Source organism: Meleagris gallopavo, chromosome 2 (genome assembly GCF_905368555.1).
Source record: "Meleagris gallopavo chromosome 2, MGAL_WU_HG_1.1, whole genome shotgun sequence".
Classification (NCBI taxonomy): Eukaryota; Metazoa; Chordata; class Aves; order Galliformes; family Phasianidae; genus Meleagris; species Meleagris gallopavo.
In genome coordinates, this window is record NC_139405.1 from 54,116,709 (window position 1) to 54,143,432 (window position 26,724).

Here is a 26,724-nt window from a genome sequence, read left to right on the forward strand (position 1 = left end):
AGTCTGTGGAACCAGCACTGAGACTTGTCTTTCTAACATCACACTCACATAGCGGGCCTATGTATCTGCACAAGGGCACCAATGCCCCATTTCCAAAGCAGATGGCAAACCCACAGGAGATGCTGAGACGAGATGTAGAACTGCAGAGACAGCTGACTGGACCTGGGAACCACTGCACACCACATGAGAACACCGTGAGTCCATCAGAAGCTCTACTACAGTTAACAATCACCACAAGTTTACCACATGCACTTCTTCGTTTCTAATATTCTTCTACCAACTGTTCACTGCTGTGATCACTGCCCAGACACTGCACTCCAGACATTGCTGCATGCTGGAGCCCTGAAATGTTCAAAGCTCATGAATCTGTTTACTGTCTGACTTGCACAAACTAAAGTCCATTCTCACACAGGTGAGACATCCACTTCTAGACACTGTCTCTCGTTCTATGCAACATGCTTGCCCCTACCCCGAATCTTGGTATGCAGCAGCCAGGCACTGCAGTGATACAAATGTGCTGGCTCTACATCGGCTTACAAGTCTCGCAGACCTTGCTTGCAAGATCTTCCTTTTAAGCAGAAAAGCCTGAGAGGAAGTGGCAGGGAGGCAGAAGGCTAGGGTGAAAGACTCAGACACAGTGGCATAGCAAAGCATAGCTGGGGCAGGCAGGAGGGGAACAGAACCGCTGGGCGGACAGCGGGTCGCGAAAGGCGACAGGTAATGAGCTGGAAAGATTCCTCCGCACCAGACCTCCCGGAGAAGCAACACGGCTCCCTTCAGCCCCGCCCCGGCCTTCGGCGCCCCGCCCGGCTTGTGCCCCGGCTCCTGCGCGGTGGCGGTGCGGGAGCTCCGTGTGCCCCGGCCGGGAGATGTGACCCATGGGCACCCGCCAGCCGCGGCGGGGGGCGGCTTGGCTGCCGCTGTTGCTGCCGCTGCTCCTGCCGCCGCCCCCCGCGGCGCACACAGGTGAGTCGGGGTGAGATGCGATGCAATGGATTCGGCGATTTTTGTTTTGTTTGTGTTTTGTTTTGTTTTTTAAACAGTTTGCATCGGTTCAATTTCCATATTTCTGTCCTCTAATATTTAGGTGGGAGAAGAGTGGCATGAGCTTCTTTAAGGCTGCTTCATCTTCTCTATGAATGTGCTGGAATTAGGTTTTACAACTCTGTGTGTTTTCTAAATACTAATTTACTTTTAGTTATAATTTGACAGCATGCTCTTGGAGTATTTCTTGTTCTATACTTTGCATTAATTCCCTTAATACTTCTAATATCTTCCTTTGTGCTTGACAGCCACCAGCCCCCAGGGTCCCACCTGAGCAGTAAGAGACAGATTACAGCGTGGGGCATGATGAGTTTTGGCAGAGCAGAGCAGAGCAGTGCCCCTGTAGCAGCCCGGATGAGGGAAGCACAGGGAGCAGGAGAGGTGGTGGCTGGAATGAGTGAGTGAGCAGTCTGGTTAGCAAGGACTTGAGCAGAAGCAGAGACATCACCAGGTGAGAGAAGCTCCTACGCCTAAGCTGCTGAATGTATGCCTGTGGTGGAGCCCTGCTGCTGCCAGAAGCATCTCACGGGATTTCTTTGTTATATCCCTCCAGTATATACAATGCAAGACATTAAGGAGATTAGCAGAACTTCTAAGAAGGCTATGGTCTTTGTGGTCTGGCTGTCTCCTGCGAATATTACTGCCTAAGCTAAGTATGTGAGGATGGTCTTCTCCCATCTAAATTCACAGCAAAGCTTCCAGATCTGATGAGAGCTGGGCTGTATTAAGGGCATTCTTCGTCCCAGCTGTTCTTGAGCATTACTGAGAACAGTTTCAGTTAGCTTATTTGACAAACTATTCTGTTATGCATCAGTTGTCTGGCTCTCAGGGACACGCACCCAAGCGTTCCTCCCATAGGGCCAGTTTTCTTCCAGGCAGCTGACCATCATGTGCTTATCTTGTCGGGGTCTGCTGAGCACTGGGTCAAGTGTTTGGAAAATTTGTATAACATCTAGAGAAGGTTTAGGGGGATGAGTTGGCTTTGAGTAGTAGCTTTACAAGGAAGGAGGGAAATATCTTGCATAGTCCTGAGTTTTAGCTAGACTTCTCTTGGTGTGCAAGACAGTAAAAGTTGTTTTAATACATCCTGTCAGGATTTTGCTAGCAAAGGAGAAAAGAAAAACACATGAGGTGCTAATCCATCTTAGCAGCTCTCCCACTCTCTTTCAGCAGTGAGGCTATAGGTACATCAGTCTCTTTGGGTCTTTTCCTCCAACAGAACAAACCTGGGTTGCCAATCACCAGCAGAGGCAATCCTGCAAATACCACAGCTGTCCAGAGGCTGGGTCTGGTGCCATTCTAGGAGCAGATCACACAGGGGTCAGGTGTTGTGGCAAGCAGTCTGACAGCAGCACTTCACAGACTTGGGTTCCTGCATCTCACAGGGTCTGTACTGTGTATGTCCTTTGGGATTCTGCTATTTAGTTAATCTCCAAGCCAGCTAACAAGCAAAAAACCTTTTATGGTGTGTTATTGGATACAGTCCTACCCTTACTTGTGTATGTTAACTGTTCTCCAGGTCTCTGAAAGTTAAGGGACTGCTGTCTGGGACTGTGTGCCTACCTCACAGGTACCTTTGCAGTGCGCACTTAGTACTGTACTTCATTGGGTTTTTACAAATTAGTGCTTCATTCACTGCTAAAAATCTGTGCTGTAATACTAATGCATAACCATGGAAAATGCAAAATGGAAAATGACATTAAAAACAAAGGAAAATCCATTGTTTAATTAACAGGATCAGGAAATGCAGCAGTTTCTCTTTACACATCAGTTTTGCAATTTTTTTCAAGCAGCTCACAAGGTTAGGGAAGGAACGTTGGGATTCTTGAAAGCAATAGAATGTCATTCTAAGAATTTACCAAACTCCATCTTAAATCCTTCCACACACTTTTAGCTGAGGTTTCCTTAACCATGTTTTTCTGTAGTTAGAGAAACCATTCAATCTATCTTGTAGATATATACTTATTCTGTACTTTACAGAATAAGTTTTTACAGAATAAGTTTTTTACAGAATAAGTTTTAAGTTTACAGAAATATTGTGCTGAACTTCAGGCAAGTTTGCTATTTTCATTCAGATGAGGCACGTGATTTTGAAGCAGATCTCTCATTCCTTGCACTTACTCTACTTTTGTCCATATTGGGAAGCGTTCTTAACACTGGATTTCTCTTGGATGAAGCTCACCTGGAAGGAGTGTTCCATGAGTCCGTCTAATGCGAGTACAGCTACAATCTTAAAAGGAAAAAATAATGGAATAAGTCTAGAAAAGATTCTTTTTTTTCAATATTGATATTTCCATGTAAGAAATCTACTTGTACTGGCTTGCTTTATTCACCAATGTAGACATAGCTGTAGATGCAATTGAGTTGGTAGGTGTCTGTACCAATTACTTTTCTTATGGTAGGATCTTGAAAACTTCCTCCTTTTAATGTTCTCTAATCGTTGCATAAATTACTTGGTCTGCACTGACACATCTAGTTTAATTTGCTTCTCTCTTCTTTCACTTTATCATGGCATGCATTTTATTTTTACTAATAAATATGTCTGCATTTTGAGAAGCAGTCATCCCTTTAAGCAGGTTTGTTTTCTTTCACAGTCACTAGACTGCTGAAACATACAAAACATCTCTTTTTATAAAGGAATTATTTTGGGAAGTACAAAATAAAAGGATGGGATCACAGTACGGGCCCTGCAGTTAAGCTATGGAGCTTGAGATTCAGAATCTTGCTTCTGTCCAAGCATTGTATTTTATCCTGTGAAAGCCATCCAAAAGGCGGGCAATGTTCCAGCGCTAATAATCCACTTCTTTTCCTCCTCACCTACACACAGTAAATCACTGAGAAGGCGTGCACCAAATCTGAATTTCTGAAGGAAGGACAGAAAAGAAAAGCTGATCTCAGAGTTCAACAGTGCAGAGATGTTTATGCACTGACACAGGTGATCTGAGGTGTATTTTGGATCTTAGAAAAGGCTGATCTGTTATGTATACAGAGCCAGTAAGTATTAGCTGAAGTATTAAAGAGCAGACTGAAGTGTCCAATATTTCATATTAAAGGCACGCAGCATTGTGTGTTATACACAGGCTGATTGTCCTGTGGATGTGCTCTGTGATGTCTTTGTGCTGTGAAGCTTCACTACTAATAGTGGGATTGTATGGAAAGGCTGAGCTCTGTGTTCTGCAGAAAGAATTTTTGTGTCCTTTATTTTTGTGTTCTGTTATTTCTGGCTCTCTGCAGCGTGAAGAAGAGAAGAACAAATGTAACATAGCAATAATTAAAAGGATATGTTGGCTGAAGGCAGACTACAATATATGAAGGAGTGTCGTGATCATACATTTGAAAAACTCACCTTATTTTCTCACCTGTAACCTGCTGTCTCTTGTCAGGCTGTTTCAGATAATGCCACAGTCTGTGCCCTATGCGTTGGCTCTGCTTACAATTTCCACAACTTGTCAAATTCTTATTCCGTGTTAATTAGGGATGTAAATAGTGAGAGTAGGTAATTCATCCCATAGAGAAATTTGAATGCCGTTGGCAAGTTGAGATTAAAGCCCATAACTTATATATATTTTGCAGTTCCCAGTGTTACCAGTGAGTTCACCTCACTAGCTTATAATCTTATCCTTCCTTCACAGTTGTTCTCCAGCAGTTTTTGTATTTTTAATTCCAAGACAAGCAAGTGGTTAGTATTACTCAAGTCATTTGTATATGTGTGTTGTGGTTTCTATTTGTTTTTGTAGTTGTGGCTTGAACAAATTGATTTTTACTGATTGATTTCTCTCCAAGATTTGGTGTTGATTGCCTGCAACTAGAAGATGAATAGCTGAGGTCATCTTTTATAACCCAAACAAGATCTTTGTTTAAGAAGTTGGGGTTTGTAAAAGCTTGAATTTTGGAAATCAAGTCTATCTGTAGATAAAAATGACTTTTCATTAGAAAGCTGTATTCAAACAGCACATCTGTTTGTGCTTTATTCTTTGTGTATTAGTAACTTACGGAGTTTTTATCCACTGCTCATCATATCTTGAAGAGTACAATTAAATTAGATGGAGCAGAAAGACATGGCAATGGGATGTGGGACTGGAGGTACAGGGCAGGTCACATATGAAGAGATTAAATAAGCTCTGCCTCTTTCTCATGGAAAATAGATGACTGAAGGGGACTGTATTCATCTGTTTTTTTCCTGTCTGGCTAGCTAACATAAAGAATATTTTAAGGTAAAGGAAGGGACAGGAGAAATACCATAGTTTCCCCTACTTCATTGCCCAGCATTTTGAGCTACATCTCAGATGGCAGCTGAGCTGTTATTCAGCCTCCCATTTTTCACTTCCTTTTCTGTGATGGAAATCCGAACACGTCCAAAAAGAATGTTGCTTTAGGAGAGGGGAAGAGGTTACCCAGACTTACGTATTTGAGCTTACTCACACTCCATGCTCAGAAACATTGTGGTGAAATGAGTTACTTTATTTCCTAGTAGACTTACAAAGGCTGGAGAGAGCAGTAAGGCTAATATTTATTATTTCATGTGGTTCGGTTTTTGCTTTCCTTGTGCTTTCTGGAGATATATCAATATCCTGCTGTTAGGGTGTACTAAATCAGAATAGTAATGTACAGGATGTGGCTTAGAAACACTAAAACTGTGCCTGGAGAGGGCTGAGACACGTTTAATTGCTGGCAGCTTTTTCACATTGTGAGAAGGTAGCGGACAGACAGAAGTAGAGCTGTGTGACTCCTCAGGTGTGAATCAACCAGTAGCAGTCAAACATGACCGACAGCGAACTTCTCCATCAGCACATTCCATGGGCAGGAACAATAAACACATATATGCTGTTCCACTGAATTTCAGAAATGAAACACTATCCCTTGGATCCAGCGGTGTGTTGCCACCTTGAATAGTATTTCTGAGGCAGTCTTTCCTAAGTTGTAAAAGAAGTAGGTGATTACACTGAATGACTTCCTCTGTACAGTGAAGTCACTTTGGACCTGCAGACGGGGTAAATGAGGCAGAAAATCACGTCTGGTGGTTTTAACAAAAAATACTTGTGAAGTCCAGGAAAGACACTAAAAATAATCCGATACTTATTATTAAATGACACTGTCTTGTTCACATCTGAACTTACTGTGGGAGCACTCTGAACAGTCATACAGTGCCTCGAAACACACCACAGTGTACCTCAGAGATTAGCAGAAATGGGCAGATACCCCAGGAAACCTTCTGTTCTTGTGAGTTCTCTACAAGCACTAGCTTCCCAAAGGCGCAAGAGATGAGGTACTGCCAGCATGCTGGGTGCATTAGCCCTGCCTCTCAGCTCTCTGATGCAGAAGGAAGTGTTCAGCCTTTTAGAGCTAGCTTTCCCTCAGAAGTGAGGGCTTTTCTTCCACTGACATCACATTCAATCTCATGTCTAGGGGAAAACGTAGATTCAGAAAATAACATTTCACTAATTCATATTTCAAGAAACACAAAACCCTTTGTCTGGACAAGCTGTTCGTAGGTTGGAGAACAAGGAGCAACAGCCTTTAGGCGATAAATAAAATCTTTTAGCCATTCTAAATGAACAGCCACTGTCTCATAGATATAAGCATTAAATGGTGGCTCAGTTTCTGTAAATATATATATATACTTTATGAAGGGGTACGTTAGGATTGGTCTGCAACACGTTGTGTCAGAATTCAGCTGATAACTCTGACACAGCAGCAGTTTCCAACATTCCTTTTCAAAAAGAAATTTACTTAACCCTTGCATTTTGAAAAGTGTAAAATGTCAGAAATATTTGAATTAAGCACTCATTTTCTTGGCTGCTGGGTTGTAGTTGATGTAAGAAGCAGTAAGTTGATCATGCTAAATGTGTTCTCAGGAGAAAATCCTCAAACATAAGGCAGTTTGGCTATTTTAAATATTATATAATTTCAAACCATCTGTTTTGAAAAGCAAATGAGCTTTTAAAATTGACTTAGTTATTTTTGACAGAAAAGTACTTCTGCATTTCAAACTTAATAAAATATCATTCAAGTATTTTTCATTTTTGTAAAAAGAAAAAACCCACACACCTCTAATGAGTGATGATTCTCAAAGTCATAACGGGGTTATGAGTAATTTTAGACTTTCTGTCAACTTGTTTCATGCCAATATTGATCACTTAAAATTAATAGAAAACATATAATAACTTTCTCCTATTTGACTGCATCAGGGACATATTTTTGCAGTAAGACATTGTTGGGTAGTATGAGCTCTACCCTTGCACTTGCAAACTTTCAGAGTGGTGGGGGAAACACACTTGGGTCTCTAGGATATGGTGTGGAGAAATAAACATAGGGTTTCACACAAAGGGAACATGACAAGGCAGGCCACACCTTGTATTGGCACCTTCTCTTCACCCTACCTCACTCCTTTTCCAGATGATCTCCTCAGTTTCACCTGATTCCAATGGCAGCCTGCCTATTTTCTTCACAAACAAATCCACATACCTAGGTCTTGTCACTCACATTTTTCTACCTCTTCTGTCATTATTTCTGCTTTTCTGTCTGATCCACCATCTCATTTTCATTTAGTCCAGTGACACTGTTTCTCTCCTTTTTCCACATACCCCTTATGAAGAGGTTGTGTCTGCTGGGTTTGATTCCTCTTCTGGGAGGGCAAGAGTTTGCTCTGTGGTTACCTCTCGAGCACTGTTATGATTACAACAGGAAATCACCTCCACAATCCTCCTCCAATTCCCACCACCACTGAAGTAAAAGGGCTTCACTAGCCCAATTTTATGTGCAGAAGTCCCAGAGCACCAGCAGCCCACCAAGAGAAAGCAGGGATGCTCCAGTGACTCCTGTCTGCCTTCTCCTCCTCACTATCCAATCTGTTGAATTCCAGAAGAGAGCTCATAAGAATCAGCACAGAGGAAATCTTTCAGGCTTTGTTAAACAAACAAACAAAAAAGTTAACTCATCTCTTTTAATTGTTGTAAAGATGACTAATATCAGGCAATGACATTTGCTAACGTGTATTCCTGGCTCTGTGGGGTTTCTCTTCCTCTCTGTAACTTCTGATCTCCCATTTTGGCTCAGTTCCCCTGCTTACTATCTCATGCACTCCCTCGCATTCCTGCATGGCCAGTGCCAGCTTGCTTCAGACTGTAGATATGCCAGAAAAGACAGTCACAGCGCTCTGCTAGCAAATGCTACTAAACATTATGTCAGCGGACACTTGTTCTGAGTACAGCCATTTTTATAATATACTTAAATGTGTTTGAGGCAATATTTTTCATTGCAAACAGTATATTCATCTAAGCAGATGAGATGGAGGAAAAAAAAAAAAGAGTATGAATTCAGCAGCAGGGAAGGAACAAGCAAGATGGCACCAGAATTTGGTGGAAGTCACCCATAGCTGAACAGAAAGACAGGGCAGTGTGCTACAGCACAGCCAGGAGTAAACATCCAGTGTGCTCCATTGCTCCTACTTTACCTGGTATTTCACTGACGGTTCTGATGCCAGTGAAAAAGGTGAATCAGGAACTTGGCATCTCTGAATGTCTTCTCCCTTGTGGAGATGTGCAAGTTGGGTTAGATCAACGGCTCTGAAGTGGCAGCTGCAAATCATAAGGCATGGGGAGTGAATGTCCACTGTGATGCCCTTAATCTCAGTGCCTGAGGCAAAGGAGCCACTACCATCGGAGGTGGTCCCAAGGGCCACTTCTGCATAAGAAAATGCAAGAGCAATTGAAGCCAAAGTCTTCTCTGTCACTGTCAGAAGAGGAGTTCTTCATTTGTATAGAGGCAATTGATAAGGGAGGAGCACCTGCTTTTAACTGCCATAGGTATTGGAAAAAGCTGTGTTGAAGTAAGACTTAAGACTCTCCTTTCTGTTTTAATTCTTTCCACATCTCTCACTGACTTAAATTACATCGAATAGTTGTCTAGAGAAATGCTGTGACTTTCTATGTCATTTTATTTTGTTGGAAAATTTGGTGGGACAGCAATCCTCATAGCCATGACACAATAAAATACAACAGGTGATCATTTGGATTGAGAGCAGTACAGTCAAACACCAGTAGTGACGTAGGACACTTTTCTGTGGCAACAGCTCATTTTCAGTGGGTATTTGTCTTCTCCCCATCCTATAACTTTAGAAAAAAACAATTCTATATTTTTGTGTATTTATGTATTTTTATACTTTGCAGCTGCTAGGTTGTCTAAATCAAGAGACACGTTAACCAATGTGTTCACAGTGAGAGAGCTGAGGCAGCTGCAGCTGTATTTGTCCTGCAACACTGACATTAAACACAGCCATTTATCACTGAATTAGGCAGCACTGCCTCCGTACAGACAAAAAGCAGACACGCTGAGCAGATAATAGTTATAACTGGAAATTAGATGTGCTTATATTTGTGTAGGTGTGCACACATATTCAGGTGTGTATAGATAGACATGGCTGTACCCAAAACCAAGGTTTGAGAAGTAACAACTTGAGTAAGGCACGTACATGGTGCTGAGCTGCATGCTCTTAAAACCAACCACATTTTTCAACCCAGCAGTCACTTTCACAAAGAGAGGATGAGGCACCTGCTGTGAAGTCTTTTACTCATGTGAATAGTCTCACTGACGTCAGTGGGCTTTTTCACTCACATGTGAAGGTGTTTTCAGGCTAAGTCATATCTGTTTTGAAGAGTCTCGCAGTAGTGTATTCTAAGATCAGAACTTGGCTCTTCAGTGTGGTGGTGAAATTTACAAGCCTATATTACTACATTCTTTCCAGTCCAGGTGTGCAAAGAATTATAAAGATATGAAGAACACCATTGCTCAAGATTAGATTTACAGTATTTCCAAACATGGTAATAAGAGCTCCAGGTTTTTTTTACATGCAATAAATAAATAAAGGAAATTATTTCATTATACTGGAAAGTGATGACAGCCGTTGCAGAGTATCTATGAGACAGGCTGAACCTAGAAAAGCACATTGCGTGACTGATTTGTGCTCTCATGTAGGCCATTGTAAAACAATTCATGTGACATCCATGCTATTAATCCGCTAATGGAAAGAAAATTGGAGTATGGTGGGTTATATTTTATTTAGAGATGAGATACTGAAATAAGCAGCTGATAACTTTGGGAGATGCAAGCTATGTCTACACTCTATTTTGTGCACATGCCTTCTAGTTTTACAGAGCATCATGGAGACATGAGGGAGTTCTTTCTTAGCTCTTCTCATAGAAATAGTGGAGTATGGCAGTTTTATTCCTGTTTTACAGATGCAGAATTGAAGAATAAAAAACATGCGTGGTTTATTCATGGGGCAAACAGATGCACCTACAAAAAAACACATATAGAAAGTAAATCTGCCATAGCAGCTGATGGAAAGTTACTGGTCTCTGTCCCTCTGCCTCCCAAATCACTTTGGGACTTGAACTTGAACTTGGGGCAAATTGGAGTGTGTCTGCAGTGTGATAGTGCTTTAGATCTTGTAAAGATAGAGCCTGTGGGTTCTGCTGGCTGAGATTGGCTCATCCACTGCAGTCACTGTTTCTGTTTTGAAACTTCATCTACCACATCAGAAACCACGCTAGGCAGAGATAAAATTGAAAAAAAAAAAAAAAAAATTAAAAAAAAAAACACGGTACTAGTTTAAAAATATTTTAGGGTAACAGATAAGTTGACTCCCGCTACTTTAAAATGTGCTTAAGGAACATAAATGTTTTTATTCAAGGTTGGGCAAATGTCAAAAGGTGCAGGTACGCAAAACCATTCAGAAAACCGGTGGGAGTAATTTGCTTTGTTGCAATGAGCTGGCTGGTTCCACTCACTGACCATGCATTAGCCCCATCAGCAGTACAGATTTTATAAAACTTTAAAAGAAGAAAAGCATGAAATGTGAGCAGACAGGGAAGGCTTCAGCTGTCCTCTACTCGACTCAGATATAACACTGGCTAATTTTTTATGAGGCTTATCAAAACAGGCCTGGCAGTGACCTTAAGATCCCACCTGTCCCACTATCTTTAGGCAGAACTAGCTGTGTTGTCTGGCAGATAGTACCCTGATTTGCCCTTTGAAACATCCAGAATCCTCCAGATAGCCTTGTGTCCTCTTCTGCCCATCAGGCATTGCTGCTGGTGACTTCTTTCTATCTGAAACTGAACTTCCTTTCTTCTTTTCCTTGTTCACGGATGACATGGAGGATAAACTGTCCCTTCATGTAAAGACTTGCAATGTTGCCCCAGCTCCCTGACAAGGTCTATCTCTGGTAAGTTAGCTACCAAAGAAGCAGAGATGGGGGCTGATCAGCATGGCTGCCATCTCCAGGGCAGGGAGGGAGAGGCATCTGCATTGGTCCGTACTAACCAGAGAGAGGAACCAGTGCGGAGCAGTGCTCACTGGCCCTTTTGCTTGGAATTAATGCAAAGCAGATGCTTCCCTCAGAGAGTCTGAGTTACCAGAGACATATTTCTTCCTCTTCTGCTGCTAGTTTGGGATTTTTTAATCTTGGCTCTGGGGGTTTTCAGACCCTTCAGTATGTACTTTATTTTATTCTTAATTCCTTGTTGTCTTTTAGGTTTTACCTCAGTGTTCTTTAATTAGAAGCTTTTTATGGCTTTGGTTCCCCTCAACCTAAGAAATAAATCTATCTTCTATATCCTCCTGTTCGGGAATTGCAACAGAAAGTTCATTTGTGCTTCAGTACTTCCCCTGCTCTCTACACAGATTTCCCAGTTGCCTTCTCCAGGACTTGGTCAGGGCTGTGTCAATTCTGTTTTTTTTCCTTCTTGTTCCCACAAATGATGGCTTCCGTGTAGTCTCATCAACACTAATGCAGGGATTTGGTGCAAATGATGAAATTTGATGCATGGATGATTTCTTGCAATCTATGTAGTACTGATTTTGATTTGTTCTTCTTACTAGTATGCACATTAATTAATTAATTAATTGCTTCTCCACTGAACAAATGTTACCAACTTTAGGATGTTTATTGGGCAGCTTCATGCTTACATTTGGAATAGTTTCACCTAGAGCAGGGGGGTTGTGGAGGACATTTATTTTGGTGGAAAGTAAAACTTTATTTTCTAGGTTATCTCCCACTTGGAAGAAAATGTTAGAGTAAAGCAAATGCCGGAGCCTTCTTGGAAGCCTCTTTCTGCTGCTTTTCCATCCTCTGGCATCTCAAACTTTTTGATTTCATTAACTGAGCCTGAAATTTGAGTCCTTGTGAGATTACAGTCATTGGGCATTTCTGTGTCCAGGACTTTTTACATACCATTTGGTAAATAAGTAAGCTTGCCCTAAGGATTGCGCTTGACAAGATTCATTCTCCAGAAAAAAGAAAAAAAAACAAATTGAAAGTCACTGAATACCAGCTAAGTGCTAGGGAATAAAAGAGAGCGACATTAGAAACACTCTCTACAAACAGGTTTATGGAAAGCTGAAGATAGAGATGCAGGCATATACTGAAGTTTCTTTTGAACGTTAATATGCAAACAGAGGCTTGGAAAACCCAGGATTTCTACCATGGCACTATTAAATATTTGGCCTTTACAGAATAGCTTTTTCTGACTGTTTCAAAGACAACTAGAAATGAGTAGGTTAATCAGGAAAATGATGGTGATTTTTACTTACTATGTGTAACACATGGCTGCTTTTGTATGTTATACGCAATTCATACAAGAGAATAAACAATAATAGTGAAATATACCACCAAGAAAGCTGCTTAAGGTCAAGGTCTCTTCATTCAGATAGGTTCCCGCTGTTCATGTTAATGTGTTGTATTTCCTCCTTTCTTTGTCACTTTTTGTTATCTTAAAAACTCAAATTGCATCTCTGGAGGAAGAAGGTTCTGAAAAGTCCTGAAAGACCACAGATTCACTTTTTCTCTTCCTTATTATGAACTCGTGGCCATTTGCAACAAGAAGCTGCTCCCCAGCAGCTGCAACTTCAGATTGATCTCAGGGCTGCTCAAAGTTGCTGGGAATTGGCTCACAGCTTGAAGCTTGGGATTCTGCCCCAGCCCCAAAGTTCTCTGCTTTGCAAGTAATTTAGCAATGTGAACATAGGAAACTGGGTTCTGAAGAGTCCTCGGACTTGCTTGTTTTGCTCATTTATTTCAAAAGATGGTTCAAAGAACCATGATTTAGATGAGTGACATACCAGTAAGTGTTTGCTTTTTGACTTAATAGAAATAAAGGCAATATGTACCAGTTTATGGCTTATTTAAAAAATAAGCTCCTGTTTGGTTAACTTTGAAGTATATGAATCTGCACATTCTTAGTGTATATTGTTCCTTTCTTATTTTCTTTCTCAGGAGAGTTGTATTGTTCTTTGCCCAACCCTAGGAATGTTCATTTTGAATCTACAAACATGAAGAATGTCCTTCACTGGTTAGCACCAGAAGGTACAGGAGATGGAGTACTCTACAGTGTGAAATATTCAGTGTAAGTTGGCTTTATTATTGTATCCTTCACTGCTTTTTTTTTTTTAGCATTTTAAATAAATTAAATAAAAAATCTTCATGCAAGATAGGGCTGCTAAAAAGTAAAGAAAGAAGAACTAAAGCATAGCTTAGATTTAAGCAATGTAGTTTTTAACTTTTACTTCTGGTATACTGCTTACTTCAGATCCAGTTAAAAAAATGTTATAAGGAAACTCTTCCTATGAAAGGAGTGTAGGATGTAACCTGAAGCTTTCAGGGCATTCTGCAGAAATGAAGCTAAGGAATGAGCAGGGACAGTGCTGTGAATTGGCATCATAGTTGCCTTCTATATATGCTTGAACGGATCTGAGAATGTAGTATTTAAAGGAATATTGTAAGCAGACACAGTTTCATCAGTCTTTTCTAACAGACTCAACACCCACAGGTTTACTTCAATCCCCAAAGCTTCTCCAGTTTGGGTGTCAATCTAATGAAGTTTTCAAGTATTATAAACAACTAAGTAACATGATCAGAAACAGAGCTTGACTCTTCATAGGATATGAAGGAATGTGAGTGAAGAACCAGAATCCATTTCCTTCATTGCCACCAAGAGAGCGCTAGATCATCATAAGAACAGTACTGGAAGCTTAACTTATAAAAATAGGTGTAGCTCTGTTGACATGGATGTTATCATGCTCCTAGTCTTAGCCCAGTCTAGTAGCTTTTTCATGACACTAAAACAAATTTAGATCTCCAGAAGTTTCCTGCAACTTGTACTGATTACTTAAAAAAAAAAACGAGTAGCTTTTGCAGTTAGAGTCTGCAACCTCATTTCCCAGATCTTGCCATCTGTGCTAGCAGAGGAGTAACACAGTCCACATCCCTCGAAAAGGCAAGATTTCTTGACTGTAAATAAATGAACAATAATCGTATAGAAGGCAAACAAACTCAGAGAGTGTTAGCTGTGCTGACTGCAGGTCAGCTGGTCCACAGTAGAACAGTCATAGTTATGGGCCATCTTTCACATGTAATACAAAAATACTTATCTGTATCTCCAGTTAGCTAGAAAAGCAAGACTTTGAAAATGCAGTTGTGTAGATGCTGCCGCATACCCTTATTAATTAGCAGCTAAATTGGGATTCTTCTTAGCATAACATGAATTTGAGGAGTGGGAGTTCCTGAGAAAATCCAGGCATAAATTTTCCAAGGAAACTTGGATTTCTTCTGCTAGTGCTTAAGATCAGTACTGAAGCATTATTGTTGCGTGTTTATGCTGCTGCTTCAACAAGGATTTTGAAATGCATCATATTACAGATGGAGTCTTCATATTAAACAAGAAAAAAAAGTGACCAACAGCTTAGCACACATCTTTACGCAGCAGAAAGAGCCACTGGCCATTCTACAGAACATTCTGTCATTACATAATTACCCTGACTCAGTTCTCATGTGTTTAGAGTTTGAGCTAAAGCTGTGGAGACTGAAGTTGAGAGATCCATGTAAGCGAATGTGGACTTGAGTCAGTATTGCTAACATCCCAGTTACCTATTGCCATTTTTGAAAAGGACTTACACTGGTTTATTTTTCATTGAAAAGTCATGTTTTTATCTCAGCTGAACTTGGGAATTCCTTGAAATAGCACATTTCTGCAAAACAGGCAAACTATTCTATCAGCTTGGTTATCATTTCTTTGTATATAATCAGATGAAATTGAAATGAAATGATACAATGTCAAGAATATTTGTACAGCTCCCTTCTCTTTCTCTTTCAACACAGATATGGTGTTGGCAAATGGATTAGGAAGCCAGAATGCAGGAATATCAGTACAACATGGTGTGACCTCTCCAGTGAGACTGCTGACCATGAAGAGCAATACTACGCGAGTGTGAAAGCCTTCCTAAATGGGAAGTGCTCTAACTGGATAGAGACAATACGATTTAACCCTCTTACAGACAGTAAGGAAAGCTAATCACAAAGCCAGGTGTTCATGGCCTTGGTTAATACTGTGTGCTCAGACTGCATCCTCATAGTATGCGATATTTTAATTTTAATGTATGCTTAGATTTTTTTTGCTGCTGTTTGAGATTTATGCTGCTAGCAGCAGAAATTGAAGTCATTGTAATTTGTAATTTTTTGTAATAAATCTTTACTCAAAGGGAAAAAAGGGCATGGCACATATACTTTATAAAGAACTCTGATTTGAAAAGGCCCGATTAAACCAAACAGTAATCATACTCTAAAGCATCATGTCTCTTATCTGTACCAGGTAATCTGACAATATACTGGTAATTCAGCTTGTTTTAGCAAATTGAGTTTCAATATTGTACATTCTGCAAAGTCACAGAACTTCCTAGGCAAAATTCCAAGTCATTGTTCAGCTTCTTACTTAGAAGTTTCTGTTACTTATGTGGAAAATAATTTTTTATCAGTATAAATAAATTGTTCAAGGTTCTATTTAGACTACCCAAAATATTACAAACATTTAATATCATTCCCTTTAAGAAGTTGCACACTCAAATCTTCTGATTCATGTAACTATTCCTTATAAGTTTTTATTCTTCTAGCTAAAATTGGCCCACCTATGGTAAATGTGTCTTCTACCGAGAAATCTATTTCAATCACACTGACTGTTCCTGAGAAGTGGAGAAGTCCTGATGGAGAATCTATATCTCTGCTTCAAGTATATCCTGGTCTGCAATACAACGTGTCTGTCCTCAAGAAAAAGACAAAGAAACGAGTAAGCTCTGATAATGCTACAGAACTTTACCTATTAAGTCTGTGCACTGTGCACTGTAACACCAAGAACTGAAATAGGGTTCATAACATGACAGGAACTGTAGGATCATTGTCCATCTTTCTGTGTCAGGTGGACCAAAACTGGATGCACTACTCTAGATGTGGTCTGATGAGCACTGAGTGAAGGGGCATAATCCCTTCCCAGCACCTACTGGATCCTCTCCTTTTGACACAGCTCAGGATGCTGTTGACCCCCTTTGCTGCAAGGGCACGTTGCTTGCTCGTGTTCAGCATTCTGCCTATCCCAGCCCTCTTCAGCAGAGTCGCTCCCCAGCCAGTCAGGCTCACCCCACATCACAACAAAGTGCATCCTTTGCCACCACATCTGAAAGTCTTCATTCATCTCTCTCTCCAGATTTAAATTCCATAAAAGAGTAATTTCTACCATAAACACAGTAGATATGGAGGCATTTAGTGATTATTCACAAAAATATCCAAAATATACATTCTTCTGCTCCTGTCCTCAAGACACAACACCTATCTAGCAAATGTCTGAATTTCCAGAAAAGAGGAGAAAGGGTCTCACACCAAAACAGTCCCCTTCTGTCAAAGGCTATATTAAAATGCTAAGATTAGCATTAGCTTGACAAAGAGCAGTTACTTTGGATTCCAAGACCTACATAAAAACTTATTTTAAGGCCCCTACCTTTACCAGAACATCCAAATTTGAAAGATTTTCAGAACCTGTATCATGTGCCTTTCATTTGCCTACGCATCAGGAAGGGGCTAGTGTGGTATTTTATCTCCACTGTAACATCAGCATGAGAACGTGGGCTGGTGGTGATACGTGATCGTACTTCACATAAACTACGACATTGTGCAGTAGTAGTAGAAGGATGATTGAATGGAAGATAAATATTCAGAGATTATGTGACATAATAAAGAACTTGAGTTTTGATTGCATTAGGAAAAAAAAAGGATAAAGCTGGCAGTTATTGGAGCATTATTATTTGTTTCAGGAAATGTGTTCTTGTGACAAATTTTATCTATGAAATTTTTACCTTTCTGTAAATGAGGAGTTAAAGAGGAAAGACAGACTTTTTTTGTATGTATCTTCTAGTGGTTCTTCTCCATCAGCAACAGCACCTTGGTTGTGCCCCGGTTAGAACCTGGAACAGCTTACTGTGTCAGTGCGCAGATCCATGTCACTACACCACTTCTACACAGTGGGTTTTCTAAAGAACACTGCATTTCTACTTTGAAAGGTATGTATAAGCTGGCAAATTGCAAAGTTAGAAAAAATGGTGAATGAGTTTGTAATTTTTTATGTCTATTCCCTTTCTGTACATTCACACTGTTGAAATTATCTTGGACTTTAAAACATAGTTGGGACCTGCTGACTGAAAGAGAAGACAGTACCTTTGAAGAAAAGGCTCTGCATTCCTTGGGTCTCAAAGAATGAGATCTTTTTTTTTCTCCTTAAATGATGCTTGGGAGTGACAGAGCTGGGACAATCTGAGGGGGTAGAAACTAGCAACAGGAGAGCAAGAGAGAGGAATTGTTACTTTTTTTTACAGTTTTTTTACTTTTTTATAGTTTAATTTATTATTTAGACTAAAATAATAAAATATTCTTCTGTAGCTCTTTTTTTCCCCCAATTTTCTGTAAATTCCTGTTTTACTTAAAATATTTGCATCCCATGTCCAAAAAGCAATATGGTAAATGTGTATGTTATTGTCTGAATACATTATGAAGTTAAGCAGTACAACAAAACTTTTGCTTTGTTAACAGATAAAACAACAGATGAGACTATAACAGTTGTATTTGGATACATTCTGCCTATTCTGCTAGCTGTCCTTTTCACTTCAGTGGCATGCTGCTGTGTGCACAAGTACATTCACGTCAGCAAACAGAAGCATCCAACAAGCCTGGTATGTATTCTTTGTTGCTGGATGATGCTGCCAGCTTCGGATCTCACAGCAGAGTTGTGCATTTTCCAGGAGGAAACCAAGGCTAACTGCAAATGAAATCTCTAGTTGCCACTCTGGTCAATTAAAACAGAGGAATAACTCCAATTAGCAACTGTGACTAGATATGAAAAGATGACCAAGGGTAACAAAGATTGGAATAGATCTGTTTGCTTGGGAAGGTTCAGTGCCACAGGCAAGGTCTGAGATGAACTGAAGCAGATTCTGTAGAAAGTCAGCACTCCTCAAATTCAGAGCATTCAGAAAGAAGCACAGAAGAGATTTAGTGAACAAAAAGTCGATCAGAAACTAGAAGAGGAAATAATTCAGCAGTGCAGAATTGCCTTGATATTTTTTTTTGATCATTACTAGGTGCTGCCAAATTTTCCCATGTATTTGGGAAGGTTTTAGCACAGAAAGGTTATTTAATCTGAATTTCAGGAGTTCTTTCATATACTGGATTCTGTTTCTTTGCATCCAGTAAATTACCAACAAGCAAATTCTGTTATTTTTACTCCCCAAAGACACTTTCTATGTAAAAGCATTTGCAAATTTCTTAGAACCACTCTTTAAAGTTGGTTAAATTTTGGAAGGAACACATGAAGTCTAAGAAACGTTATCTGTTTCCATCTCATAAACCCAGTGAAATTTTCTTACAGCTATCTGTAAACAAGTTGCTCAATCACAAATGTGCAGTTGATGAGCTCTGAGGTTAATCCAGTCTGCACAACACGGTGTGGTGGGAGGTATAAGGGAGGTAGTTTCAACACTTTGATCTTTCTAAAGAAATCCAGAGCAGCAGAGATGATAGAAGTGTTCTCAGAAGGACTGACTGCTTCATGAAGAAAGTAGCAGAGCAGCTGCTACTGCAGTGTAGTCAGACATGTGCCAAAACACCTGCAACTGACAAGGTGCCAGCTTTGTCCTGGGGTACAGGACATGGTAGGGGGAGATAGCAGTTTGCCACAGTTTGGAAAGCTAGAAGGACAGAGGTCCACAGCCAGAGGACTACTTAAAGAGAAATTCCCAGTCAAGAGTAGACTAAACTTCAACTCCAGGAGCCTTTTCTCTTATAGCATTGTGTTGTTTTTGTGGGTCTTTTGGGAGTTTTGTTGGGATTTTTTTGCATCCAGTAAACTTTATGTTCAGCTTGAAAGCTTCAGTTTTATTTCTGCATCTCTTAATTCAACTTATGTTAAGATAATGGATGAATATGAAACTGCTGTTTTAGTGATGGCTTTTGCTTCTCCCAATCTACAGACTATTCCACACAGCCAACCCTTGTGGTCAGAGGGAGGCAGAATAAGCAATTTGGTTTGGTCTGGCACTTCTGACCCGGGGAATCTTTCAGACTATGTAGATTAGTGGTCGTAGTCCTCCATTCAACTTTGAAATGTTGAAGTGCAGCTTTTCATGGCTGTTATTCTATTGCATTTTCTTCTAACGTCTGCTATACAGTGCTTCTATCTGCTAGAAATACTAGTCATTTCAAAAAGATTGTATACTGTTGTTTATTTAACTAGATCATTTATTGCAGTCATAAATCCAGCCTGTGAGCAAATGCAGAGTGCAGGTTCTGTACACTGCTATATTTTCCTTCTCTGAGAGGAAACTTGGTATTATTTAATCCTCTGTAAGTCGCACCTTAGCATGGTAACCAACTGTGCTTGTGGGATGTGGTTTTGACTGCACTTCCTCTTTGCTGGTTAAAGAGAGTGGAATAGATTTCTGCAGTCTGTGACCCACGTGCAGTTCTGATGTTTTCTCAAAGTCACTTGATTTTGTGCTAGTGGAAACAAAATCAGAATTTTGACAGAATTGTTCTAACCATTATTTTGGCATGGAGAATATGAGAAAAAGGAAATTAGAGCTGATCATAATATACTTCTGACAGAACAATAAAAGCGAAGCATTTTAACACTCTTATAGGTATACATGATGAACTTCCTTTTTCCCTAAACTGAGTTATTCACTCCTAATATGGTCTAAGAAAGCTTCATCTTTTAAAAACAGACAGTAGTGTAAGAGGAAGAGGAATTTATTATACTTAAATCAAAATACTTTTTGCTTTCCAGGTATGGCACTATACTGATAAATGCAAGGAAAAGGTTTTTATACCTTGTGAAAAAATAGTGGTCAACCTTATCACAGTTAACGTGGATGAGTACAAACCGTCTCAGGAATCCATTCATCCATCAGAAATGAAAAGCCCCCATTATTATACTGTTTACAGTGGCACTGAAGGGAGAGATTTGTCTCCAAAAGAAGTGCCGGAAATAAAATACTTGCTGGATATTTCTCATGAAGAGATTTCAGAAGAAGAGAACATTTTAGCTGAGGGGGACAAAACCGGAACAAAAAATGACCAGCCTGGAACAAAGAATACTTTGAGACAAAAAAACGGAGGGAGTGTAGAGTATGAACTCGGCGTAAGGGCCGAAGACTTCAGTCCCGGCCAAAACCTAGAAGAACTCGGTCTGAAAGAGAAGACTTCTGCACCTGGGGGACTAGGTGAGCCACAGACTGCTTTGGGAAACTTAGTTAATTTTAATACAGGAAAGGCATATTGCCCCCAACTGGAGGTGAGGGCAACAGACCCTTCTTTGGGACAGGAATTAGAGGAGCTTAAACTGAAGATGGCTGATGCAGTGGATGAACTGCTAGGTAAGACCTGTATCAACTTGGTGGACTCGGATGATGAAAAATCTGGGCAGACGTCTTATCATCGGCTGGGAAAAATAGCACACGGTGTCACAGAGAATGAGGGCGAACAGACCATACTGGTGGACTGGGACCCACACACTGGCAGATTGTATATTCCTACTTGGTTCAGTGTTGAAAATGAGGTGTGTAAAGGAGTATTTAAGTGTGATGTCCCTAACAAAGAAGGAATTTTGTCCAGACTGTATGAGAAACAGGTATCTGAAGAATCGTCTGAGGACCAAGAAATGTATCTGCAGCAATTTCAGGAACAATGGGGACTGCATGTAGAAATGGAAGACTGAACAGAGATTTTCTAGAATACTGTAAACCACAAAATCCCGTTTACTTTGCCAAAGAGAATGCTGGACTCAGCGGAGCAAACATATCTTAACATATTGGAAGTTTTTAGAACCGTCACAGTTGAACAACTTATTCATGATACTTATTACAACTTCCAGGCATGGTATTGGAGATTTCAACTCCCATTATAGACCTCTCTGGTAAAATATAATGGTTGTGAGATTACCTTCTTTTAAAAAATAAAAATAAATCTCTGTAAAGAGGGTGCTGTTAGAGTTTTCATATTGTAATTGCTACTAAAGCAAAATATTTTGGTTTGAAAGCTGTTATTTTTAGCAATAAAAAGCAACAATATGATATTTTGCTGGGATGTGCCATGTGTCTTGACACAACATAGCCTTTTTTCTGTCTCATTCCTGCTAGTTTTAATGGGTGCAGTTGATTTTTTGTGGAAGTAAAGGGCACCTCCAGTATATGGTTTCTTTGTTTTATCTACATTCTATTTAATGAAGACATTCTAATCTATTTTTCATGAAAGACTCAACTAGAATGGTCACTTCCCTACTGCTGCTCAGATACACATCCAACAAAATTTCTTCTGACAGGTACAGATGCAGGTTCCAAAAACGTGGGGGAGAAGGTGGCAAGCACTAGTCACATTTTACTCTGAGGGAAAATGTGGTGTGGGGGAACTTAGTAATACACCTGCAGTCTTACTCCCAGTAAGACTGGACTGTGCCTCACCCAGCCTTAGCCACTAGCAGTATAGCAGCTGTTTCATGGTGAAATGACTCACGTCCTGCAAGTGACTGTTCCTCCCTAGCGACTTTAATGGCAGGCTAGCATGACTAGCTCAGATGGAGAAGTCTGCTCTAGGTTCACCAGTGCTTTTCCAGGTACATCCTGCTTTACCACAGCAGACCCATAAAGCGTCCTGGTGAGCTTTCTTTTCCTACCTGACATTCAAAACAGGACTTTCAATACAAGTTCACTTTTTCTCCACATTCTGTAATATTTACTCGGGATAGTAAAATTACCAGACATTCTAGAAATTACCTACTGAGGTAGGTGACACTTCCTTTCAAAGCCTCTTGGACCCTCTTCTCCTTAACAGATTTTTTTTTTCTTTAGAACACCAGAGTAAATCACAATACTGATATGTTTAGTTTTCAAGGAGAAACAACAAAAGAGAAAACACTTCTATTGTGTTTAATACTCGTAACCTCCAATACATGGTGTAATTTTGAAGGAAGAAATGTCTTTTTTTATTCCAGTAATTTATTTGTTGCAGGGCTTTGGCTTTTTCTTTGAGTATTCATCCTCCGGAATATCTTAGTTGCAGTCACAGATTTTAAAACGAGAAACGACAGTCAAACATTTCACACTGATGACTACTGATGTAAAAAAAAACAAAACAAAAAAAACCTCTCAATTGTCTTTATAACAAGGATATATATTTTGCAGCAATGTTATATCTAAATGCTTATGTCATGTATTCATCTTTCAAGAGATTCAGAGAGGAAGTTCACAGCTCGGGGTGAAATAAGAAAATAGTTGGAGAGTGTCATCTGAGAAACTGGGAAAAGGACAGAGTTTCTACTGTTACACACCTGCTTCATTAAGTCATCCAAAAGTAGTCTCACTATTTCCTAAAGATTTCTTAACTAACCTCTGGGATCACAATCTTCCAATTGTCTTCTGTGATATGGGCACTTGTTTTTTCCTCCCAATGAATAACTTCCTTTTTTTTCCTGTAGCTCACTGAATTTTATTCACTTATTCCTGCCCTAAGATCAACTAATTGTTCATCTTGTATGTCTCCCATACAGAAGAGTGAAGATGCTCTAGCTCCCCTACTAGTTTGTTTCCGCTGCCAACCAACAGTCCTTGAAAAGGAAGGCATCTTTATTGTCGGCTTGCATTTTCTCTGGTTTTATTTGCCAGCTGTTGGTGTGTGCAACAAACTTTGTCCCAGTAGTTGTGCAAAGATACATACCACAATCATGTCACTGCTGATTAAATTTGAGAACTTGATAAATAAACCATAGAACTTCATTTCATCCAGTTCTTTGGTCATTTCCTTCCTGCACATATAATCGTATTTTTAACCTTCCACTTATAGTTCAGTTGTGTAGCAATTAATTTCTCTCTTGCACTGGAAAAAAGGCATCACCTTCCTAGCTAATGTTACTTGTGATCATAGTAATATGGTATTGAGCTTCTTGTAATCAAACTGCATTTTCAGGATAAAATTTCATGATAAATAAGTTTGCAGATGACACAAATTTGAGTGGCAATATCAAGCTGCCTGACAGGCTAGAGGAAAAGGATGCCATGCAAGGTCCTGCATCTGGGACGGGACGATCCCAAGACCAAGTACAGGCCAGACAGAGAATTGCTCAAGAGCAGCCCTGACTGGGGGTGTTGGCTGATGAAAGACTCGACATGAGCCAGCAATGCATGCTTTCAGCCCAGAAGGCCAACCATATCCTGGGCTGCATTAAAGAAGTCTGACCAACAAGTCAAGGGATTCTGCCCCTCTACTCTGCTCTCATCAGACCCTACCTGGAGTACTGTGTCCAGTTCTGGGGCCCTCAACACAAGGAGGTCATCGAGCTGTTGGAATGGGTCCACAGGAGAGCCACAAAGAAGAAGAGATGACTTGAGCACCTTCCTCACAGGGAGGGGGAGGGGCTGAGAGAGTTGTGGCTCGTCAACCTGGGGAAGAGAGGGCTGTAAGAGGACCTTATTGCAGCCTTCCAGTACCTGAAGGGATCCTACAGGAAAGCTGGGAAAGGACTTTTTTTTTTTGAATGCCAGGACGAGGGGAAATGGCTTTAAACTGGAAGAGGATAGGTTTAGATCATATATTAGAAAGAAAATGGGAGGGTGGTGAGACACTGGAACAGGCTGCCTGGAGAGGTTGTGGATGTCCCCTCCTTGAAGGCTCTCAAGGCCAGGCTGGATGGGGCTTTATCAAGCTGGTCTAGAGGGAGGTGTCCCTTCCTATAGCAGAGGAATTGGAACTAGATGATCTTAAAGGTCCCTTCCAACCCAAACCATTCTATGATTCAATGGTAAATTTATGTTTCAAAATAGTAGCTAATTTCTGGGCAAATATATTTGCAATGCATTTATTGCTTCCTTTTAATCTTGAATTAGTTATTAATTAAAAACATTATGCAAGCAGTCCTAGTTTATTTTTATAATATATAGTTTCAAAAGTTTTCTCAGGATAATCACAACTGGGGAAAAAAAAGGGGGGGAGGAAGCTAACTTTCTTTTATATGCAAATAATTTATCTGGTTACTTAGCCAAGTTCTGGAATTCATTAGAAAGGAAAACATGCATTAATTTCCAGCAATACTATAGCAGTAGACTGCTGAGAGCATTTTTATTATCCTCAAGGACATTTCATGTTTTGCCTTAAAACTTTCTAATTATATGCAACTGATCAGGTGTGGTAGTTTCAGCAAGTCAAACAGTCAGCATGGAACAAAATACTTCCACATCAAACTGTTACTCTACTTACAGATTTCAAACAACAGGCAACTATTAATCACATAAAAGATCCAAGTAGTAAGAGAACTGACACTTTCTTAGTCTTTAATATTTCATTAAAGTTTGGTTAGTCACATTTAATGGACTCAATGCGGCCAAAAGCAAGGTTATATATATAGACTATACTAAAACACAAGCCTACCTATAGCCTTGAAGTCTATGATTTTGAAAACAGTGTGGGAGGTTATTAGAACTAAGTAATAGTGCATTGAGGACAAAAGAACACATACTTCTTAAGCACAACAGCAACAAAAACAGCACTTTACCTCCGTTTGTACAGTTGATGTGACCACTACTAGAAAAAATAGCATCCAGTTTAGCAACTAAGCAAAGTCATGAAGATAGAAGGTAAATGCTGCGATGGAAGTCTAGCAGTGCTCTTTTGAGCTTGAAAAACAGGAAGTCTAGCTATCAAAACTGAGTTCTAATGGTGATGAAACTGATAGCTAGGTATGGGCACACAACATTTTGGAAAAGGAACTGTAATTGTAAATGTGGCTTGCTGCCTACAATTTAGAGGGAGTGACAGGGTTCTTGAAGGAGTGACTGAAACAGGCATCTGAGCACAGGATACACCTGTGGTCTGACTTACAGCAGCTCCGGAAAAATTACTGCATAAAGAGAACATGCTGATGGAAAAATACAAACATGGCATGCAAAAATACGGTTGAGCTGTGCACATAGTACAACACGGACAGCAGACTGAGAACCTGTACAGTGCTTACAGGTAGTTAGCCAGATGAGGAAAACATGATAACTGCCTAATACAAGATGCAGGATAACATGGAGAGAAGTGATCTAATTCTTATAAGGAAAGCCAAATTTCACATCTGTTGTATGCAAGCAATCTGGACTTCACAGAACACTCCAATCACCTAACAGAGAACTGCTGCTTTCTTGCTCTGCTGGACTGATAAAGGAGCATGTGTGGCTGGACAAAGCTGAGATGAGCATGTTCTCTGCGAAAGTGAGATCAGAAAGAGTTCTGATAGGGGCAGTGGACAAGAAGCTGCACTTCGGAGAAGTCAGCAATGCATTAGCATCAGTGATGGTCCAGTTACTTGCAACACACAAACAGTGCATTGATTAGGAAAGACTAGGCTCTGGAATAAGCTGCTTGCACTGATAAACAGATAGCACAGCTCTTTCTATGGAGTCCAGCAAAGGCTGTGAAAAACATTCTCAGGGCCTAGGAAATTCACAATACAAAAACATATCTGTCCCAGGCAAAGACATTCTTCAAGTTACATTATTAATTGATGGTACTCAACTTCCACTGATTTCAAATTAAAATTTAAGTGAAGCTTATTTTTAAGCACTTCACTGAAGAGATATGACTTCCTGAATTTGATACTGACAAATTCTGTCAAGTTTTATCAAAAGAGAGTTAACTCAGATGTTAACTCAGAGAGTTAACTCTGTATGGCCTGATCTGCAGCTACAGGCTTAAGCAGACCAAATGATAGAAAAGTGAAGCAAAAGAAATTTAAACAGAACTGTGCCACAGCTTGAATAAAAATCACATACAAGAACAACTGACTGTTTACTAAGTGCTGTGGAAACTCTCAAGTGACTGTATAGGTCTTTCAAACAAGCCTGTCTGTCTTCAACAATAATGTTAAAAGTTAGATGATACTTTTTGACCTAGAATATGCTAGATGGTAGAAGAATGCTCATGTTCTATGAAGTTTAAAAACTAATCCTTTTCTTCCTTTCAAATAAGAAATGTGGTTCATCCATACAGTGGAATATTAACAGTTTTTCCAAGCATTATATTTTTAAATTAGCTGCAGGTTTTTGTTTGATGTGATTTATTTTTGCAAAGTCAAAGATTTAAAACCATTCCACTATCTCCCATTGTCCATGTGAAATAGCAATGGTCTCCTTAAGGCAATAAGCTAAGATTTTGCTGTTTTGGTTTTGCATATAGGTTTCAAGCTTCATCAGCCTAGGATCAAATAGCAGTAAGCGTAGGAAGTCATTTTCATGTTTAGTGTTATCTACAAACCATAAATAATTTTGGTAATTTGTATA

General features: G+C 39.9%; 1 protein-coding gene across 2 annotated transcripts; it reads left to right on the plus strand.

The window, feature by feature from the left end:
* Positions 1–720: 720 nt before the first annotated feature.
* Positions 721–21,486, plus strand: IL20RA (interleukin 20 receptor subunit alpha). 2 transcript variants are annotated; one of them, XM_010707248.4, is made up of 7 exons: positions 721–966; positions 13,319–13,448; positions 15,200–15,378; positions 15,973–16,160; positions 17,280–17,424; positions 17,951–18,090; positions 20,202–21,486. In XM_010707248.4, exons 1-7 carry the CDS (start codon positions 879–881, stop codon positions 21,129–21,131), a joined length of 1,800 nt encoding a protein of 599 aa, XP_010705550.2. In that variant the 5' UTR covers positions 721–878; the 3' UTR covers positions 21,132–21,486. The 2 variants fall into 2 exon arrangements, with proteins under 2 accessions (XP_010705550.2, XP_010705551.2); XM_010707249.4 differs by having other exon boundaries at positions 727–966; positions 15,988–16,160.
* The last annotated feature ends 5,238 nt before the right edge of the window (positions 21,487–26,724 follow it).

Coding starts and splice junctions, on each gene's coding strand:
- IL20RA (XM_010707248.4), top strand. CDS start 879: ATGGGCACCCGCCAGCCGCGGCGGGGGGCGGCTTGGCTGCCGCTGTTG. Junction 13,449..15,199: donor TACAGTGTGAAATATTCAGT/GTAAGTTGGCTT, acceptor CTTTCAACACAG/ATATGGTGTTGGCAAATGGA. Junction 16,161..17,279: donor AGAAAAAGACAAAGAAACGA/GTAAGCTCTGAT, acceptor TGTATCTTCTAG/TGGTTCTTCTCCATCAGCAA.